The sequence below is a fragment of the Rosa rugosa genome, chromosome 2 (genome assembly GCF_958449725.1).
Source record: "Rosa rugosa chromosome 2, drRosRugo1.1, whole genome shotgun sequence".
Taxonomy (NCBI): Eukaryota; Viridiplantae; Streptophyta; class Magnoliopsida; order Rosales; family Rosaceae; genus Rosa; species Rosa rugosa.
In genome coordinates this window covers 34,408,704-34,426,672 of record NC_084821.1, presented here as the reverse complement: position 1 = coordinate 34,426,672, position 17,969 = coordinate 34,408,704, and the positions used below count along the sequence as shown (strand labels likewise).

General features: G+C 39.4%; 1 protein-coding gene across 2 annotated transcripts; it reads right to left on the bottom strand.

The window, feature by feature from the left end:
* Positions 1-13,591: 13,591 nt before the first annotated feature.
* LOC133733076 (receptor-like protein 2) lies at positions 13,592-16,012 on the bottom strand. 2 transcript variants are annotated; one of them, XM_062160686.1, is made up of 2 exons: positions 15,725-16,012; positions 13,592-15,640 (listed from the first exon to the last, which is right to left on the bottom strand). In XM_062160686.1, exons 1-2 carry the CDS (start codon positions 15,999-16,001, stop codon positions 13,758-13,760), a joined length of 2,160 nt encoding a protein of 719 aa, XP_062016670.1. In that variant the 5' UTR covers positions 16,002-16,012; the 3' UTR covers positions 13,592-13,757. The 2 variants fall into 2 exon arrangements, with proteins under 2 accessions (XP_062016670.1, XP_062016669.1); XM_062160685.1 differs by having other exon boundaries at positions 13,592-16,012.
* Positions 16,013-17,969: the final 1,957 nt, after the last annotated feature.

The window sequence follows — 17,969 nt, the reverse complement described above, 5'->3', positions numbered from 1 at the left end:
TGGAGACCAAGAAACGGCCAAAAAGGAGTCTAGATACATTCCTACATTCCCTAAAGAGTTTTGGCCGAATTTAAAAGCAGAAAATCAGAAATTATCTCAAGAATTTCGGCCAAGATTATTTAGAGAATTAAAGGAGAATTTTGTGATTGGTTGGAACACCTCATAGGGCTGACTTGGCAAGATTCTATTGGAGGAAATTATGTGGAGTTAGCACATTGTTGCCGTGAGGATTCTTAGGGTTTACACGGCCTTGGAGACCAAGTTGCCGTCCCCTATATATTCTCTACTCTTCTCAACGCAAAAGGTTCCTCTCCCCATACAATTTACACTTTGAGAAAAATTCAGAAAACTCTCTAGCCTAGCCGTGCTCTTCTCCATCCTCTAGGGCAACCACGAAGTGCAAAGCAAGGCCAAGGAAGAAGAAGACAAGCCGTGAACACCATCCATCCTCCACCTTGAAGATTCCTTTCGAAATTCAAGAGACCACATCACCTTTTCGTTCATCACCATCTCCATCTCTTGGTGTAATTCGATTCTCCCTTGTAACTTTGTTTTGTATTTTCGTTGGTTATGCCCTAGTTGACACATATGTTTGAACAAGTTTTGGTTTCTGAAATTTTATGATTAATTGTTAATTTTCAGATTCATATTTTGCGATTTATGGTTGCTTATGTGTGAGTGTTTGATTAAATTTGCATGATAGAAATCTTTTGTATGTTAATCTTAAAGGGTTCGAAACTTTTAGGGTTTTTATATAATTGGTGCTACGAATTTAAGAACATGAATCAACTTTTTGGTTTTGTGTTCTTGAATCAATAAGTAGTAAAGGTTTTGTACAAAAACCGAATTTAATCAAAGAAGATTGCAATTAGGTGGACTTTTTCATACTAAGTTGCACATTTGAATTGATAGCCTTTCTAGATGCTTAATGCGTTAGACATGTATGATTGACTAGCTTTCTAGGGCTTGAATGCATGTTTGATAGGATTAGTCTATGTGCTTTCACTTAGATTAATTAGCATTGAAAGTAAAATATGGGAAATTGTTTGCTTTGAACGTTTCACATGATCAATTCCTCTTGCATGACTATGATGAACAATGATGAACTTGAATCAATTTTAATCATGAGTTTCGACTTTGATCTTTGTTCTCACATCCCATTTATAATTTTATGTTTTTGCATTTTAATCGTTTTATTAACTTAGTTTATTTTCGAAAAACCAAAAACCAAAATCCCCTTTTGAAATCGTAAATAGTGTATATGTGTGTGAATATTATACTTTGTTTTAATTTTAATTGTTTATTTGTTTGATAATGACAGGTGTACCCTCAATCCCCGGAATAGAACGATCCCTATTTATTCTATGCTACTAATGACATTTCAGGGTTAAATTATGCGCTTGCTTTTAGCGTATCATACGGCACACTTTTGACTTATTTACGACGCACATTGTAACTCATTTACGGCGTGCATGGTATGTGTGCTGTAAATGTACCCCTCTTTTACGGCACACTTTTGACTCATTTACGACGCACATTGTGACACATTGTAAATGTACCTCTCTTTTACGTAAATAACGATTGTCTTTTACGACATGTCCATTTACGGCCTACATTTGTGGGCTGTAAAATGTCATTTATGGCGCACATTGTGGGCCGTAAATGACTTTTTTTTCTGGTAGTGAGTGAAAGACAGATGTAAAAGTGAGTGAGTTAAGTGATATTGTTGAAAATACAGTGAGTTAAGTGTCGAATGGATTATAATTTAGTGACCATTTGTGATATTTTCCCTATTGTTTTCTAGGAATATAAATGGGGTATAAAATATATAATTGTACTGTAAAGGTGTTGCATCAACACTAGGATGGTGGTAGATAGGCAGTTCAATAGAAGTACGATCTACTTGAGCTGCAGTTTGTTTAGATACTAACATAGGTAGTGTGCACAATTCCTTTGGAAATTCTCCAGAAAGTTGGTTGAATTGCATGTTTATAGAATGCAGCCTTGGAAGAGTCCCCAGCCAACTTGCAATTGAGCTAATGATTCTGTTGTGATTCAGATCCAAGACCTGTAACTTTTTGAGCTTCGATAGCCATGAAAGAATTTTACCACCAAGGTTACATGAACTCAAATCTAAAACTCGAAGATTTTGAAATCCATTAAAATCCACCATTTCAACATCATTCGGCAGTTCCTCACCTAGAAAACTAGATGCCAAGGAAAGCACTACGTGATGTTTGCAATCCATCAGTATCTTCATTGCCCTTGTCACATTGGTCAAACGTTTGTTCCAACCAAGTGAGAGGAAGGACAAGTATTTCAAGGACAGAATTTCAGGGTGTATTTGAACCTCTAGATTATTATAGCTCAGACGAATTGCTTTCAAGGACTTGCATGAGTATAGGCTTCTTGGCAAGATACCAGAGAAGTTATTTTTCTGTATTTCAAGTTTACTAAGTTGACCAAGCCTAAAGAAATTAAGCATGAAAATATGGCCTTCCAAGTTGTTGGATCCCATACGAAGTTCTACAAGGTTCGTGCAATTCATCAAAGATAGGGGAAATGAACCTTCAAGATAATTGAAATCTAAGAATATGTGTTTTAACTGAGCGCTTCCCAATATGGAGAGGGAGGACGCTAGTAAATTTGTTATAGTAGAGGTCAAGGATTGTGAGGTTAGTCAGGTTGACAATTTCATCATTAATGGCTCCAGATAATGAATTCCGAGCTAGTGAAATGTCTTCAAGTGCGGTAGCATTATACATTTCTTCTTGAAGTAATCTTGAGAGGTAATTGTAACCAGCTCGAAAAATTGTAGTTTGGAACACTTCTCGAGTCCATGAGGAACACTACCATTGAAATTATTGAAGGAAAAATCCAATTGAAATTATTGAAGGAAAAATCCAATCGTCGTAACAAGGAAAAAAAACGAAGACAAATAGAGGATGGGATTGAACAAGAAAAGGTGTTGTTGCTGACATTGAAACTAGTCAAATTCCAAGCTTGTTGGAAGAATGGTGATGAAATTGAAAGAAAAATATTTGAGGTAGAATAATATTCTCATTGATACTAGAAGATTATATACAAACTAGGTTCTTGTACAACAAGTAAATCCCTACAAGTTAGGGATACAAGGAATATTACAAATAATCTCCTAATTAAAAATACACATAATTACAATATTAATTACAGAATCTTCTTAACACTCCCCCTCAAGTTGGAGAGTGAATATCAAGCACTCACAACTTGCATAACAAGGCTTTGAACTTGTCTTTGCCCAATGCCTTTGTGAATATATCTGCTAACTGTTGTAAAGAACCAACGTATCTGGTGCTGACTGAACCATTCAATATCTTGTCTCGAATAAAATGACAATCCATTTCAATATGACGTGTTCTCTCATGAAAAACTGGGTTTGCGGCTATGTGTAGAGCTGCTTGATTATCACAATGCAAAATAGCAGGTCTAGAAATAGGCATATGCAAATCAGCAAACAAATATTGTAGCCAAGTGAGTTCACAACATGTACCAGCCATTGCTCTATACTCGGCCTCGGCACTAGACAATGAGACCGTCTTTTGTCTTTTGGTACGCCATGAGATCAAAGAATCTCCTAAGAAAACACAATAGCCAGTAGTAGGCCGACGAGTAATTGGACAACCCGCCCAATCTGAATCACAAAAAAGCCCTCAAATTCAAATTGCTATTGGAACTTAAAAGCAAACCTTGGCCAGGAGAGGATTTCAAATATCTGACAACTCGAAGTGCAGCAGCCATATGAGGTTGACGCGGCTCATGCATGAATCTACTAAGAACATGAACAGAATAGGTAATGTCGGGTCTTGTGATTGTAAGATATATAAGCGGTCCAACCAAACGTCTATATGCAGCCGGATCCTTAAGTAGCTCACCTTTATTTGATAATTTGGCTTCTTCCATGGGAAAATCAATTGGCTTTACACCCAAAAATCCAGTGTCCTTGATAATTTCTAAAGCATACTTGCGTTGAGATATATAAATGCCCTTTTTTTGAACGAGCAATCTCAAGTCCAAGGAAGTATTTAAGTTCACCCAAATCTTTGATGCGAAAGCGGGTGTGAAGAAATTGTTTGAGAGCTTTAATGGAGTCAAGGTTGTTCCCAGTAATGAGGATGTCATCAACATAAATTAATAATACTGTGAGGGAATTACCAACCTTTTGAACAAAAAGAGAATAGTCAGCCTTTGATTGAGTGAATCCGGCAGCAAGAATTGCTTCTGTAAACTTGGCAAACCATTGACGAGAGGCTTGCTTCAAACCATATAAGGACTTGTTAAGGCGACACACATAATTCTCCCCCTGTCGCCGTAGACCTGGAGGAGGAGACATGTACAGCTCTTCTTGCAAATCACCATTAAGAAAAGCATTATTAACGTCAAGCTGGTGAAGAGACCAACCTTGACAAGCAGCAATGGCAAGGAGACAGCAGACATTAATCATCTTTGCTGTGGGTGAAAAAGTATCATGATAATCAATCCCAACAGCTTGAGTGAAGCCCTTGGCAACAAGGCGAGCTTTATACCTCTCAATAGAATCATCAGCATTATATTTAATTTGATAGACCCATCTGCAAGCAATAGGACGTTTGCCAGGAGGAAGTGGGACGAGTGTCCAAGTGTTGTTGGCAGTGAGAGCGGCAAGTTCATCGTCCATTGCTTGCTGCCATTTAGGATCAAAGGCTGCATCTGCATAAGAAGAGGGCTCCTCAGCCCTGCTGATGGAAGCAACATAAGAAAGATGGGACGGTGAGTACCGTTGATAAGAGATGAAATTACAAAGCGGGTAACGCGTACCTGGTGGAGGACTTGGCGGAGGAGATGATAAATGGTGTGGTGGCAGAATCACCTGCGAGCAGACATAATCACGGAGACGAGTGTTAGGCGCACGGGAACGTTGGGATCGGCGGAGCGCGGGTTCAGATAAGGGTTCAGGTGTGGGTTCAGGAGCGGGGTCAAGCACCGGGTCAGGCTCAGGTATAGGCGCTTCAGGCGCCGGTTCAGTCATTGAATCGGGCGCGTGTGCGACAGAAAACGGTGGAGAGTGAGACGTAGGTACATCAGAGGAAGATGATGGTTGCAAATCTGGGACTGGGTTAGGTAACACGGGATCAGAAGAAGAAAAAGGAGATTGAGTTTGGGGAGGAAAATGAAAGGTATCTTCAAGAAAAAGAACATCCCTATTGGTAAAAATTTTCTTTGTTTCTAGATTGTAGAGCTTATAAGCTTTTTGGCCCATTGGATACCCAAGAAAAATGCATTTTTGAGCTCGTGGAGCAAATTTTGAAGCTGGGTGAACAGAAGTAGCAAAAGCAACACATCCAAAAACATGCATTCGAGAATAGTCAGGAGGCTTATGATAAAGAACTTCAAATGGGGTTTTCTTATTCAATAAAAGTGTAGGAAGTCGATTAATTGTGTAGGCAGCGGTAAGAACACATTCCCCCCAAAAATCAATTGGCAAGTGAGATTGGAAGCGGAGGGCCCTAGCAGTTTCTAGAAGATGTCTATGTTTGCGTTCAACAACACCATTTTGTTGGGGTGTGTAAACGCAAGAATGTTGAAAAATAACCCCTTGTTCAAGAAAAAAATCTTGTAAAGAAAGAAATTCTGCCCCGTTATCAGTACGTATTTGTTGAACATGAGTCTGAAATTGAGTTTTGACATAAGCAAAAAATTTTCGAAGCAAAGGTCGTGTTTCACTCTTATGGCCCATTAAGAAAACCCATGTAAGACGAGAAAAATCATCCACAATAGTTAATAAATAATGAGCGCCATTGAGTGAAGGGGTTTTATGTCATCCCCAAATATCACAATGTATAAGAGAAAAACATCGAGAAGTTGATATTGAACTAGAAGGAAAAGGTTGGCGAGTTTGTTTAGCCAAAGGACAAATTTCACACTTACTGTTGGAATTGAAATGAAAATGAAGCGACTCATTGGCTATATATTGTAAACAGGCAGGAGAAGGATGCCCCACACGGCGATGCCAAAGGTCGGAAGAGATGGTAAGGTGAGAAGCAAAAGGGTGTTTGGATGGGGAGATGGAAGCTAGAGCCACAAGATAATAAAGGTCTCCTCGTCGCTTACCCACACCAATTATCGTCCTCGAAGCCAAGTCCTGCAAAATACACCAAGATGGAAAAAAAGTTACCGAGCAATGTAAGTCATCTATAGTTCTTCCAATAGAAAAAAGATTGACATCAAATGAAGGCACACACAGAACATCTCGAAAAAAAGCATCATTGATTTTAATTGACCTATTCATGGAAATATGAGCCTTGGCACCACTAGGCAAAGAAACTGGTGGCAGTGAAGTATTCTTCTGACTACTTGCGAACAACTTTGGTGAGTTAATAATATGATTGGTCGCTCCACTATCGATAATCCACTTATTAGGGGGAACTGGTGACAAAGCAAACTTGGAAGCACAAGCCATGAGAAGATGATGAAAAAGATAACGCAGCAAGTGGTGCGGCGCAAATAAAATGAGAGCTAGGGTTTTTAGGCCTGCTCTGATACCATGAAAGAAAAATATTTGAGGTAGAATAATATTCTCATTGATACTAGAAGATTATATACAAACTAGGTTCTTGTACAACAAGTAAATCCCTATAAGTTAGGGATACAAGGAATATTACAAATAATCTCCTAATTAAAAATAATCTCCTAATTAAAAATACACATAATTACAATATTAATTACAGAATATTCTTAACAGAAATTGCACCATGGAAGTCATTGCTGGAAAAATCCACCATCCGGATATTACTGGATAGGGGAGAAAATGGCAACTCTCCAAAGAGAATCGAATAGTGTGAGAGAAGATCGAGTTCAAATCTAGGATTTCGTGATCATTCAAGGACAAGAATAGTTCAGTTTGATCTAGAGAACCTGAAAGGGAATTGTGTGAGAGAGTGAGTGAGATGTGTGAGATTTGCAAGTGAGGATGAGGGAAAAATACCTCCTTTCAGTTTGAGCCCTTTGGAGGGTAACTGCAATTGGGTGACCCAACCATCTCGATTACAAGTAATGCCTTCCCAATATCAACAATTACTAGAAGTCCAATTAAGGAAGGAGAAGACAGAGTGAGGGCAAACGACAAGAGAGAAGTGTGCTCAGTTTGGCTGCATGCATGAATATGATCAGATGCAATGGAAGAGAACAACATTAGCTTGAGAATGAAGCCTTGTGCCACTGGGTGATTTGGTTGTACTGTCATGTTCTTCGAGGCTGAGCCATGCTTATATGTTTGTGGTAGGTTTAGGTTGTCAATTTTTGCATATATACAGATTGGAGCGCAGATTTGAAATTACAAGATGATCCAGCTTACCATAACAAATGTCAATGAAAGTATACAATATTAATGGAAGGAAATAAAACACGGCAGCATATATTAAGATGGAAAATAATAAGATGCAACGGATAGAAGGATAAGCGCTGCTCCGGGTAACATTTCTGCAAAATAGGAGTACGGTGTTCATAAAACTAGCCGTTAGTAGAAGATCACAAAGTAGAAAAAGATGATGACACGAAGTCTTAATTAATAATGCCAAGATCTTCTAAATTAGCAGCTAAAGTATATATTTAGCATAAACGGAGTAATCACACATTCCAATGTCTAGCTAGCTCATAAATTTTTAGATGATTCGTATGTTTTTAGATGCCTGCAAAAACTTCAAAGCTAGCTAGTCGATCTTCTCAATGAATTAGGTTTACAAATAAGAATGAACTAAACCTTTTAGATAATCACTTTGTCTTTGTTTTTTTTAAAATAAATTTGGGGGATTGGATTTGTCCTCTCTCATTAAAAAACATAATGAACTATGCCTTCTTAATTTAGATGGACCACTGTAAGTGATAGAATGAATATATAATTATCCACATGTAATTATCACGTAAAATTCACGGCAATTGCTTAACTAAATAGATTAAGATGGCAGTCAGAGAAGAAGAAGAAGAATAGTAAGATGACCTAATAATATATTAACATGTGTTCCCAAAGCAAAAAAAAGAAAGAGTAAAACTAGAATTTGACTTGAATAGAAGTACCATACACCAACGTCTTTTTGTTTTTTTTGGCCAAAACCGGCCAGTACATGCAACTACGGGAAATTCTACGGTACCTGTATGTATGTGTGTTTCTGTGTGAGAATACGGAACGAGAACTAAGTATGAGGCAAGGTAGAGAGAGAGAGACAAACATGTATAGTGGTTCACCTTGCCCTTGAGGCAAGGCTACGTCCACTTAGATATTTTACTATGAGTGAGGTCAAGTGACCTTTATAGTGATACAAGTGTGGGGATCATGGATCCCATCCCCATCTAAGAAGGGGAGGACTTCCCTTTATAGCTAAAGGAAGTCCCATTCTATTCTACATTTCCAATGTGAGACATAATACACATATTTGCTTCTCTTGAAGCCTCTTGGAGATCATAGGAGGGTGGCCTCCCTACGAGGTACCGGCCGACCTCCACCATAGCGAGGTAGCTCGGGTGTCGGACTACCGGATGCATGTCGTAGGCGGGACTAACCATATCGCGGGGCCCACCTAAGAGGTCGTTGCTTATGCTTGGCGGTATGTGGTATAAGTGATATCAACAAGTCCCCGAGTAAGAGGCGCTTCTTGGTTGGGGAATTTAAATATGATGCTGCCAAGTATGAGTGACGACCCTGTTGAACGCCATACCCATACTAGTCCCCCAACTCCGTAAGCAAGAAGGGACTTTACGGGTAGGTTGGTGCCACGGGGCCCTCATCACGCTAGTACCTGCAAATAAGATAAGAGTGTACAAAAAGCATATTGATTGCGCTAGGGCAATCTAAGTGACATTTGAGTCAAATGCATCAAGGTGCATAAATGTTTATATGAGATGCATGTTACACATTGTGTGTATGCACGTATTATGTAATGTTGACATACGACGCATAAGTCGAAAATGTATGTGGTTGTGATAGCATACAAAGTGCATATGATGCAAAGATGTGTGATGAACACGATGACACAATGATATGTACATGATATATGTGTTAGGATTGGGAGTGCTATTACTCGCCGAGTCCCCCAAGTCACGTAGTTAGTAAAACGGGAATTCAGACTTAGATTATGTTCGACGATGCCGGTGAGGCTAAGAATGAAGCTCTGGTATTGAAGTGACTACTTGTCATACTAGCGAGACTATGGCAAGACCATGATAGTCCCTCGAGTATGAGTGTGTAAGAATTGCGCTTGCTCATATTGAGCGAGTGATAGGTTGTGTGAGTTCTGTCCTATGGTCTTATTTAATGGGATGTAAAAGAAATTTAATTGGTGCGAGCAACAATAGGCGAAAAATTTCAATATTTTCATTAATAGACCGTAGCACGAAAAGTATGAGCGTGGAGCTCAATGATAGTTCCGGTCGGGAACTACCTCCACTTGTGATAAGTGGTATGAATAAGTCCCCCAAGTGTAGAGAACGCTCGAGAGGTGATCGAGATGACTCAAAAGCAAGGGATTAGACCTTGGCTTACCCCTTGGGGGTACCTCGCTCGGGGTAAGGATTATAATGCAAGGGACTGGACCTTGGCTTATGTAAGGGAGCTACCCTTTAGTGATCCTGTTAGGATACCTCGCTCGAGTAGAGGATTTATGAGGGCCTGTAGGCCTCTTGTACCCGGTAGAGTAGATAGGCTTCGAACCTCTTGTACCCGTTGAGGTGAATGAGGGTTTGAGCCTCGTGTACCCGGTGGGTGGATGAGGGCTTAAGCCTCATTAACCCAATGGGGTTGAATGAGGGCCGGTAGGCCTCCTTTACCCGGTGGCGTGGCCTCGAGTAGAATGATGGCTTTAGCCTCCTAACCCCGTTGGGGTAGAATGATGACTTTAGCATCGTGCCCTAGTGGGATCACATGAGGGCTTGAGCCTCCTTGACCTGTTGGGATCGAATGAGGGCCTGTAGGCCTCCTTTACCCGGTGGCGTGGCCCCTGGTAAAATGATGGCTTTAGCCTCGTAACCCCGTTGGGGTGTCCGGTGGCTTTGGCCTCCGGTACCCGGTGGCGTGGCCCTGGGTAGAATGACGACTTTAGCCTCGCCTGATAGGAGGAGATTTATGCAAGCATTTGACCTTGACTTACCCTGAAAGGGTACCGTGCTCGGGGCGAGGATTTATGAGATGCATGTTGCATTTATTTAGTGAGTTTCACATGTATATATGTAGCAATTTAATTGGATTGCAATTAAATTAACGTTTGACATTAATACATAAGCATAATAGATATGATATCGAAATTATCAAATATCGTAGCCATGCTTAGATTATAGAAATCGTTATTTGAAGCATGTGAACCATTGCATTAGCTCAAATTGAAAGAGCGTAAAAAGAAGTTATTGTGACTTATCTTATGCCGATTTGGAGTAGATTGAAATTGGAATCAACATATAAGTACCAAATTATGTTGGAGTTTGTCCAAGCATGACGCTTCATTCAATCGATGAGTGGTCGTCAATAAATTGCTTGAGCTTGCTCATATAAGAAGATGCCCTATTGGGTGAGTATACCTCCTCAAAAATAAGTGAGAGGTTAGCAACTTGTTCTTGTATGTGTAATAAAACATACGATTAACAATATGTAGAGCCTGATATTAACGCTTAATTGTAGACATGAATGTTTAGAGTAGGCAAATGACTAACAAATGAGCTAGTTTGTGTGTGAAACAGCTATTTGATAATTAATGTGGCATGAATTTCAGCTATAGTAGATCATATATATTTATCATAAGACATGTACCAATGGGCTATATATGTGTGCTGACTGAGACACAGATAAGTCAACTGCAATTTTCATTCGATGTAGAATTGGACGTGGCCATCAGGTAACTCCTTATCAATAATCAATAATCAATATATTTGTGTGAGGTGTCAAGTTGAGAGCTAATGCATGCAACAAGAGTCAATGGAGTGGATGTGCGTTGCTTAAATCATGGACATGGATCATATATGTGCATGCATATATATATGTACGTGTATACATAAAAGTTTGTGAAGTTGTTTGATAAAGAACTTATACATATAATCATGGCCACGTGCAGCATGGAAATGTAAAGCACATGTATAGTTTGATTGCGCAATATATAAGATGAGCTGGGGTACTAAAACTTAGCTCATTGTCTTTTGACTCTTTTCGCACACGTTTGAGAGCATGCAGCAAGGTTGTTGCTGCTGCACAGACGGCCAGTCTGGTTGGGAAGCCTGAGAGAGCAGAGGTAATCGCCAAGGCCATGGTAGCTAGATAGCTTTGAGCTTTTGTGAGAGGCTTCAAGGATGGGTGGTCCTTCTAATGAAAGTTGCTGCCGAGACTAGCTGATGAAGCTACTGTTGAGGGTCACTGATAGGGCGGGTGTCCAAACAGATTTCCTGGGTGTCCAGTGCAGATCATCTCCTTTTTTTTTCTTTTTTTTTTGAACGGTGCTTGACCGAACTGAATATTGGCTTTGACCCGGGAAGGCCCAGAGAGTACCGGAGACTGCACAATTGTCACCGAGATCATCCCTTTTTTTTTTTTTTTTTTCTCGAAAGACTTGGGAGTAATTCTCTAATCAAACTTGAGGTGGGTGTTCCCGGTGAGAGATCAAGTTGATGCCCGTGGTGGGTGAAGTGTTGGTGAGAGGTACCGAGATGTCGGCCTGAGAAGAGTACCGGTCGGAATGAGCCTCCACTGATTCGAAGCCGGAATTGCACTTTTAAAGTGGTGGACCGAGGTCAGCGGTACCAAGCGGGTGTCCAAAGCAAATTTCCTTGTGCCGGTACCTATCTCGGGGTTGGGTAGCTGGTACCAATGGTAGTTGACACTGCTGGTACCGGAGAGGGCAGGGGGTACCGGAGATGGCAGGGGTACCGGTAAGGGCTGTTGGTACCATGAGGCAGACGAGAATAATTATACCGTACGGGTACCAAAGGCTGGAGGTAGTCACCGGGAGATTGTGGTGTTGGTCACCGGACGAAGTATTGTGTCTCAGGGATCTGAAGGTATCACCGCGAGACGGATGGGTGATGCCGGTGAGGAGTCAAACCCAGTAGGTGTAAGTAGAAGTGAGGGTCTCCGGGGTGGGTTGACGTACGGGACTATATGCAGCTGACCTTGATTCTTTGATTGGTAGTGGAGTGTTGCATGGCTCAAAATGGAAAATCATGCTCAAAATGGAAAATCAAGCTTCTAACCAATATGGTTATGACAGTCGATAAGAGTCATGCATATGTGATAAATTGCATGAATCATACTTTGATGTTTGAACTTGATATAATAATATCATGCTTTGACATCAACTCGTTCCCGGTGAAAAGAATCACATGCATACTCGTACAAACATAATTTGGACGTGGCATCCATGTTGTAGGGGCTACGAGTATGTGCACCACGTGGTGGTTTATTCACATGCAGTGTGGCATCCATGTTATAGCCTTTAAGTTTAAGATATGCACTTGAACACCAATATATGTTTATTGAAAACAGATTGATGCGTACAGTAGTACAGAGTAGGCAATAATTGCAGAGAGATATGATTGCAGGTAAATTTGAGAAATGGTAAAGAGTGCGAAGACTTAGCTTCGCTTGACGTATACTGCCGGGAACAATGCACAAGGGTAAGAGTGAGGTTGCGCCATAGTACCCGGATGGTTTGTCAGGTTACCGGTAAGAGTGAGGCTTGGGAGTGGGGTTTAGGGTACTTGCACGTACCCGCTGACTCACGTACCCGCTGGCTGGTACTTGCACATACCCAAACTCCTAGGGACCCTCCTTCTAGCGCCAATGTTTCTGTGTGAGAATACGGAACGGGAACTAAGTATGAGGCAAGGTAGAGAGAGAGAGAGAGACAAGCATGTATAGTGGTTCACCTTGCCTCAAGCTACGTCCACTTAGATATTTTACTATGAGTGAGGTCAAGTGACCTTTATAGTGATACAAGTGTGGAGATCATGGATCCCATCCCCATCTAAGAAGGGGAGGACTTCCCTTTATAGCTAAAGGAAGTCCCATTCTATTCTACATTTCCGATGTGGGACATAATACACATATTTGCTTCTCTTGAAGCCTCTTGGAGATCATGGGAGGGTGGCCTCCCTACGAGGTACCAGCCGACCTCCACCATAGCGAGGTAGCTCGGGTGTCGGACTACCGGATGCATGTCGTAGGCGGGACTAACCATGTCGCGGGGCCCACCTAAGAGGTCGTTGCTTATGCTTGGCGGTATGTGGTATAAGTGATATCAACAATGTGATACACTCATTTACAGATCTGACAACAATTTTGTTGTCATTGTGGTAAATAGAGTTATTTTTTGGTAATTTTAGTTCTATTATAGGTAATTACTCCACCTACGATATTTTTACAAGTTTATGAACAAATTGTTGTCGATGTAGTAACTTGGTTCAATTATATGTAAATGTGTAAAACAAATGTGATAACTTTGTTGTTAATGTAGTAAATTTGGTTCAACTAAATTGTAATTTTGGTTCAATTAGATGTAAATGAGTGTATGATAAACATTCAAGTACTCTAGACAACCCCTGCAACTACTATCTAAGAACAGAATATTATGAGAACAAACACTATGCCTTACATAATTAAGTAAAAATAGAAATACACTGAAATTACTAGAAGAGTTTAAGTAAAGTACAATCTTCTTGCCTCATAAGAATTCTTTCCGACCGCTTCTCATGCGAACTGTCCCCAATCTCATTCAGCATTTGAGCCTATCTTGTACATTATTCAGGAAATTGAAATATGCATCTCCCCAGGTCTTGATAAGCAGTAATGAACCACAAAATCCCACTAACCCTATAGTGAAGCCAAGCACAACGGAAATATGCAACCCTAGAATTTGATTCCCGTCATTCTTATCATCATCATCTGAATCAGAATCAGTACCATTGAATGATTGACACAAATTTAGAAGTGGGGAACCACAAAGCTTCGGATTCCCCTCAAATGCTGAGACATTCAAGCCTAGGAGCTGAGTGCCTTTTGGTATTTCTCCTTCCAAATTATTATATGAGACATTAAAAGATGACAAGAAATTAAGACTCGTCATTGAAGGTGGGATTTCTCCAGACAAATGATTCACTGAAAGATCCAATGTCTCCAAGTGTGTGAGATTAGATATTTGGTCTGGAATGTTGCCCGACACCTGGTTGGCGCTGAGATCCAATATATGGAGAAGTTGCAAATATCCGATCTCAGTAGGTATATTGCCACTGATGCTATTGTTGTTTAAGAATATCGATGGTGGATAGTAAGACAAAGAATTGAACTGTAAAATGCTTGCATCAGGCACGCCTTGGGAAACGAAGAATGGCAATTCAAGATAGCCATGATCTACTTGAGCTGCAGTTTGTTCAGATACCAACATTGGCAGTGTGCAAAGTTCTTTTGGAATTTCACCTGAGATTAGGTTGGACCGCAAGTTTATCGAAAAGAGCATAGGCAAAGTCCCCAACCAAGTAGGAATTGAGCCTGTGATTCTATTAAGACCCATATCCAAGATCTCTAGCTTCTTGAGCTTAGAAATCCATATAGGTATTTGACCGGCGAGACCACAACCATGCAAAGCCAAAATCCTAAGATTTTGGAATCCATCAAAGTCAGCCATGTGATCACCATCTGGCATTTCTTCACCTATAAAAGTATTTGAAAGGATGAGTACCTTGAGATTTCTACAACCCTTCAATACATTCATAGCGCCTGTGATATTGGTCAGTCTGTTCCCAGAAAGTGAGAGGAAGGATAAGTATTTCAGGCTGACAATCTCGGGTTGTATTTGTCCCTCTAGGTTGTTCACGCTTAATCGAATTGCTCTAAGGGACTTGCATGAGTAAAGGCTTATTGGCAAGATACCAGTAAAACGATTACTCATAAAGTCAAGTTTACGAAGTTGACCAAGTCTGGAGAAATTAAAAGTTGAGATATCTCCTTTCAAAAGGTTGAATCCTAGATTCAGTTCCATAAGGTTTGTGCAATTCAGCAAAGATGGTGGCAAGGAACCTTCTAGATTATTTGAATGAAGGAGCAAGACTTTCAATTTGGAGAGCTTCCCAATATCTATTGGAAGCATGCCACTGAAATGATTGAAGTAGAGGTCAAGGATTGTGAGGTTAGTGAGGTTAACAATTCTGTTACTAATGCCTCCATAAAAAGAATTAGCAGGGATTGCAATTTCTTCCAGTGCGGTAGCATCATAGATATCTTCTGGAAGTGATCCTGAGAGGTTATTGTAACCAGCACGAAAAACTTTCAGTTTGGAACAGTTTCCTAGTCCGCGAGAGAGAGTGCCTCCAAATTTATTGTAGGAAAAATCCAACAGCTTAATCAATGAAGAAGACTGGACACAAATAGGGGACGGGATATAACCTAAGAAACTGTTGTTCATGACATAGAAACGAGTCAAATTCTTTGCCTGTTGGAAGAAGGAGGATGGAATTGCACCATGGAAGCGATTGCTAGACAAATCCACTATCCGAATATTATTGGATGATGATAGAGAACCTGGTAGCTCTCCAGAGAGAAGGTTAAAACTCAAATCAAGTACCTCAAGACGACCCAAGGACAAGAAAAATCCAGCTTGATCTAAAGAACCAGAAAGTGAATTGTGAGATAGATTGAGGTGGGTCAGATGTGTGAGATTTCCTAGTGATGATGAGGGAAAATTACCTCCTTTGAGTCTGAGGCCTTTGGAAGATAAGTGCAAATGGGTTACTCGACCAGCCACATCACAAGTAATGCCTTCCCATTGGCAACAATCCATGCGTGTCCAATTTAAGGAAGGAGAAGACAGAGTGAGGGCAAAAGACAAGAGAGAGGTACTTTCACTTGAGCCACATGCATGAATATATGTAGATAAAATGGAGCCAAGTAGAATAAGAAGGAAGTATTGAGCTATTGGGTGATAAGGCAGCGCTGCTAGCATATTTCTTCGTTTCTGATACATGTTAGATAGGTTTAATTTAGATTGCTCACCTAGTGCTTGTTTATATATGAAGAGTCATGCATATAATGAAATATGATACTTCAATACAACCACTAAAGTAATACTAAGTGAGAAAATAGGAAACTTCCAGGCCCACAAATCACAAATTAGAAAGACCCTTCAGTACGTGGTGGGCAAGATCTCCGCTATTTGAATTGGCTTTGGGAGAAGGCGGGGCCTCCATTGAATTGCCTTCCCATTGAATTGACTTTGTATTAAATTTTTCATCTACACCAAAGTCATTCCGACAATGAAGCGCGTTTCATGCATGCATGTAGACTTCTCAATTACATTTTGGGGTTGTTGAATATGATTCTGAAATTTTGCGGAGAGTAAAGTTCATCATCAATACAAACGTTGTCGTATCAGCAATTGAATTAAGTTCAAGTTGGCGTGCTGTGTTTGTTGATTATTTTTCGAAATGTCAATTTCTCTTATGAGTCGTGAGTTGTGGCTCGTTAAGATGTTGATTATTTGTAAACCTAATGTCGTAGAGATTATGAGTTTGAACATATAAGTATATGAGAATGGGTGGGGTGGGATAATTGTAAGAAAATAAAATAAAACCTCTTAAGTTGATTATGTAAGTCAATTTTTAGGGGAAAAAAAAATTGTTCTAAAAAAAAAAAAATGAAAAATTTTATTCGCACATTGCTATATATTGGATACACACCTCAAATATTTTTGTTTGTATTTTGTACGCATAAGTCTCTATTTTTCCCCATGATGATACACGGGTTCACCATTTCCATTATTAATCAATCACTAAAAAATCAACACAAGAACATTTGGAAAGTCTAACTAAAACTTATAAATTGCAGTTTTAAGAGGAAGGGAATAGAATTCAACTATAGCTGATGGAAGCATGAAAACAAAACTTAGAGATTAGTTCTTTCTTAGCAAACTTCACCCTTTCATTACTTATTGTCGCATAGGAAATGAAAAAAAAAAACAAATTAAGTAAGGGTTTTTTTTTTTTTTTTTGGGGGATTAGAATCAACTATTAGACGAAAAAGCCAAATTGAATCAATCACTGATCAATAGTTCAATATCAATAGCAGCATGCAAGCTTTCGTTCATAGCAACATACAAGCTTTCGTTCATAGCAGCATGCAAGCTTTCTTTCGTACCTAACGCCAAATCAAAAAACCTATTGATGAACTAATAAACACAGGTCTCTGCACAAAAGACTAAAAAAAAAAAAAGAACCAATAAACCCAGTTCATGAGTACTACTTTGTGTCAGTTAATTAATTCGAGATACTCAAACAAGTTCCAACCACTTTAATTGATATTGAGAGTTACCAAACGAGTATTTCAGAATTTATATTTGCAGTAAAAAATTCGGGTGATGGAGTTTGCAGTTGTTTCTAGCAAAAAAAAAAATGTCAAGGAGAAGAGAAGATCTAAATTCCTAATTATGTTTTTGTTTTGCTAGTAGAAATGTTCTTTTTGGTCATTTCATTCATTCATAAAACTTAGGGGGGTGTATTCAATTCAGATTTTAAAAGACTTTGTTTGAGTTTTTATAATCCATGGATTTACTTAATCCACGGATTGTTTAAATTCTATATGGACTCTGATTGATTCTAATGGATTGATTTACTAGTATTTGTTTAGATTTTACAAATCCTTATGATGTTTTTGGTAGGTTAATTTTTTTTTCTTCTTCTTCTTCAATTAAGCAATGGATGTATGGATCTAACTATAATGCTATATCAATGAGAAGAAAGTATGGCAATCTACCATTCTTTATGTTGTGTATAATGATATATGAACAATAAGAGAAAACTAACCAGCCAAAATGTTACACAAAAAATAAAGTAGTAAACTAATGACATAATTTATTTCATATCTAATTTACAAAAGAATCATGTGTGTATGTATCATCTTAATAATACCATTGAAAGTGAGCTTCATTAGCTAAAAG

Coding starts and splice junctions, on each gene's coding strand:
- LOC133733076 (XM_062160685.1), bottom strand. CDS start 16,001: ATGTATCAGAAACGAAGAAATATGCTAGCAGCGCTGCCTTATCACCCA.